We start from the raw sequence: 3,560 nt of genomic DNA, 5'->3' as shown, positions 1-3,560 counted from the left end.
CGTTTGAGGTGGTAGATGATGGTGTCCGGATGGTGGATGGAGATGTCGGACATGGTGGCGTGTTGCGATGGATGGTGGTCAGAGTTCTGAGCGGTGAATTCCGAGCAGCGCAGGAAGCCGAAGAAGGCCAGCAAGAACATGGACTCCAATGCTTTGTCCATGAAGGGGGATAGGTAGCCTGAACGGAGTGTTTGGATGCAGCGAGTAAGGAGGTCCGAGGTGAGGGGCAGACGTTTAGGCGTGGGGTGTGGTTCGGCTTTACGGAGACCTTTGAGTAACATGGTGATGTGTGAGTGGGACGCAGCTGGACAAGGAGTGCCTGAGGAAAGTTTGGCGAAGAAGTTGATTCCGCTTATGTAGACCCGTATAGTGGAAGGCTTGATCTTGAGGAGTGAATGGGCGAACGTGATGAAGTTCGTGAGGGTCAGGACGTCGAGTGAGGGGAATGGAAGGCCGAGGGAAGCGTGGAAGGCTTTAAAGCTATTCCATCCGGTGAGGTATGATGAGAGTGTTCTGGGGGCGACGCTGTTGAGGATGGCGTCTTGGGAGGCAGAGATTAGGTGTTCTAGTAGCGGGGTCAGTTGAAGATGGTGGCTGAAAACGGTGGGACCGGAGTTGGCAGAGGGTCCGCAGCTGGCGCCAATCGTCTGAATTTCTGTAAAGAGAAACGAGAAAGTGAGTCGGCTATGGAGTTTTTGTGACCTGGGATGTGATAGGCTTGGATGATGAATTGGTGCTGGGCCGAAACCAAGGTGAGTCTACGCATGAACTGCATTATGTCTAGACAATGTGACCGTCCTTTGTTAATGATGTCTACGACGGCGCTGTTGTCTGAATATAAAGCGATTGTCTTTTTGGACCATTCCCGGCCCCAAAGAATGGCTGCTATGACTACCGGATACATTTCAGAGATTGCCGAAGAAGGGGTGAGGGATGAGAATTCGTGCGGCCATTCGGCTGAGAACCATTTGCTGCCGTAGAAGCCGCCGAAGCCGATGGAGGGGGCTGCGTCTGTGAACAGCTGGATGTCTTCCGGCTTGGTGATGTGGTCATCGTAAAATAAGGAGATGCCGTTCCATGAGGAGAGGAACTGGTGCCACAGTTTTAGCTCCGTTTTGCAAGCTTTGTCCAGAGAGGCGTGGCCATGGAGATTTGGGACAGAGGCGGCGACTGAAAGGAGGTGGGACAAGAAGGATCGACCTTGGGGGATGATGCGAATGGCGTAGTTGAGGTGGCCTAACAGTGAAAGGAGTTGGTGTTTGGTGCATTTGGGGGCCAGGAGGTAATTTGAAATGAGTAAGGAGATCCGATTGATTTTTTCGGTAGGTAGGGATGCTTGGAGTGAAACTGAGTCGAGGGTGATGCCGAGGAATTCGAGGGAGGTGCTGGGGCCTACGGTTTTCTCTGGAGACAGAGGAACGCCGAGTTCCTTGAACGCTGAGGTTAAAGTGTTGAGGCCGTGTGCTGGGGGTGAGGAAGGTGGCGTGACGGTGAGGAAGTCGTCTAAGAGGTGGATGACGTACGGAAGTTTATGAACGTTGGTCAGGATCCAGCAGAGAGCTTCGGATAAGCAGTCGAAGATTTTTGGGCTGCTCTTGCACCCGAAGGTCAAGCGCACTGCAAAGTAGTAAGAGCCTTTCCAATGGACGCCGAAAAGATGCCAGAATTTGGGGAGGATCGGAAGAACTTTGAAGGCGCTGATGATGTCCGCTTTAGCCAACCAGGCTCCTTGGCCTGCGAGGCGAATGAGGGATGCGGCGTTGGTGATTGTGGTGTACTGCATGGAGTAGTCCGGGCTCGGGATTAGGCTATTGATGCTTGGGATGGAAGAGCCGTGGGGGGATGAGAGGTCTATTATAAGTCTCTTTTTTCCTGAGTATTTCCTAGTAGCTATGCCGATGGGGCTGATTCTGAATATGGGGAAAGGTGGGCTATGGAGAGGGCCGATCATGAAAGAGTTTTGACTTCCTGAGCCAGGAGTTTGTCGACAATGTCGGGCTCGGAAATGGCGGATTTCAAATTATGGCATGTATAGGACTGCTCTGGTTTAACCTGCAAACCTGGGTGGAAGCCGTGTGTGAACCCTTGTATTAGGAAGCTGGTGAACTGGCGGTCTGGGTGGTTCTGTAAGGCGGAAGCTAGAGCTTGGACCTTGATTGGTGTATTGAGGTACTTACAGAGGCTGTGCTTGGTGGGGTTGTGGGAACAGGTTGGTCTGGAGTGGGCACCTCCGCAGAAGGAGCAGGTGTGGAGGATCCTAAATCGTTAAAGTTGTTGCAGACCATTCTCCCGCCCTGGAAGAGGACTGGTCTGCCTCTCCTGTCTACCCCTTTGGGGAGAGGGCCGGTGGTTGTTGGCTGGTTGGTGGCTGGTTTTGGGATGATGGATGGTGGGGGAAATGATGGAGGCAGGCTGCGGTAACCGGAGGGGCTCCGTCTTCTAGGAGCGGCTGTGGAAGGCAGGGGGGCTGTGAGGGTGCATGTGGTGGCTGGATGGGAAGGTGCGCCACAGGACTCACAGTTAAGGGAGGAACGAGCTGCAAAGACTCTGCAATATAATTCGGGGTCTAGTGTACCCCAGTAAGTTCCCTGGTTGAACTGCTGCACTCGAGCGGCGGCTTCGGATGTGAAGAGAACATGGTAGGAGTAAAAACCGTTGCCGCCGAACCTCAAGGCCAGGTCTAGGATTAACGACAAATAGTCGTCCAGTTCGGGCCTGCGGTCGGGAAAAACCGAGCAGATGGTGTCGCGGAAAAGGGAGAAAGAATAGATGGTGTTCCTTGGAGCGGGTGGGGAGTGGCGGAAATTCCCTGGGGATGTGGGGAAAGATTATAGGCGGGCCCCGGCTGTTGTGCCGGAGTTCCTTGGAGACTGGGGGTAATGCTGTGGGTGAAGCTGGTGGGTGGAGGGGATGGGGGAAAAAGCTGAGAAAGGGGGTGCATTTGGGGTAGGATGGGTTATGTTAGTTGCATAGGAAAGGGGAATAGGGGTTTAGGGGTAGGGAGGGGGAAAAGCAGAAACAGGAGGAAAGAATAGGTTTTGGCCGGTTGCTCCGCTATGGGCCCCTGCTGTTGGAACTGTCTGAGCAGCTGAGGTAGGTGGATTCATGTAGGGCGGAGCAAAGTTGGCAAAGGTAGATGGTGCAGGAAAGGCAGGAGGGAGAGAAGAGGAAAGGATGTTGGGATGAAAGGATGCATGTGCATGGGTTGATAGTGTAGATTGGGGGAAAACGAGTGCAGAATGTGATGTCTCTGGAGCAGAGAGGGTTTGCTGTGGTACGACCTGGCCCTCTGGGGGGGCTGCTGTGGCTGACGGGGATTCCCCGGCCGTCGGATGCGTCGTGACGTCATCGGCGTAGCGGCTGACGCGGCAGCGGGAATCCGGAAGTGCTCGGGAGGTTTGCTGAGTGTTGTTGTGTTGGGAGTCCGTGAAAAGTTTGAAAAGTTTAGCTTTCCTGTCGGACTTATTGAACGGGACGTTGCGCTGGGTGAGTACGTTCTTTAAACGGGCGACTGTCCACTTGGAGATGTGGGACGTGTTGGGGCTGTTGGAGAGTCGGCG

The 3,560-nt window shown here is 54.0% G+C and overlaps 1 protein-coding gene across 1 annotated transcript; it reads right to left on the bottom strand.

The window, feature by feature from the left end:
• Positions 1 to 567: 567 nt before the first annotated feature.
• On the bottom strand, positions 568 to 1,951 carry LOC129088815 (uncharacterized). Its single transcript, XM_054596046.1, has one exon. It carries the CDS (start codon positions 1,949 to 1,951, stop codon positions 578 to 580), a length of 1,374 nt encoding a protein of 457 aa, XP_054452021.1. The 3' UTR covers positions 568 to 577.
• Between the last annotated feature and the right edge of the window lie 1,609 nt (positions 1,952 to 3,560).

This window comes from Anoplopoma fimbria, chromosome 3, assembly GCF_027596085.1.
Source record: "Anoplopoma fimbria isolate UVic2021 breed Golden Eagle Sablefish chromosome 3, Afim_UVic_2022, whole genome shotgun sequence".
NCBI lineage: Eukaryota > Metazoa > Chordata > Actinopteri > Perciformes > Anoplopomatidae > Anoplopoma > Anoplopoma fimbria.
The sequence above is the reverse complement of the archived record's forward strand: the minus strand, read 5'-3'. Positions and strand labels throughout refer to the sequence as shown.

What these genes read in the sequence shown, in the direction of transcription:
- LOC129088815 (XM_054596046.1), bottom strand. Translation starts at nt 1,951, where the DNA reads ATGATCGGCCCTCTCCATAGCCCACCTTTCCCCATATTCAGAATCAGC.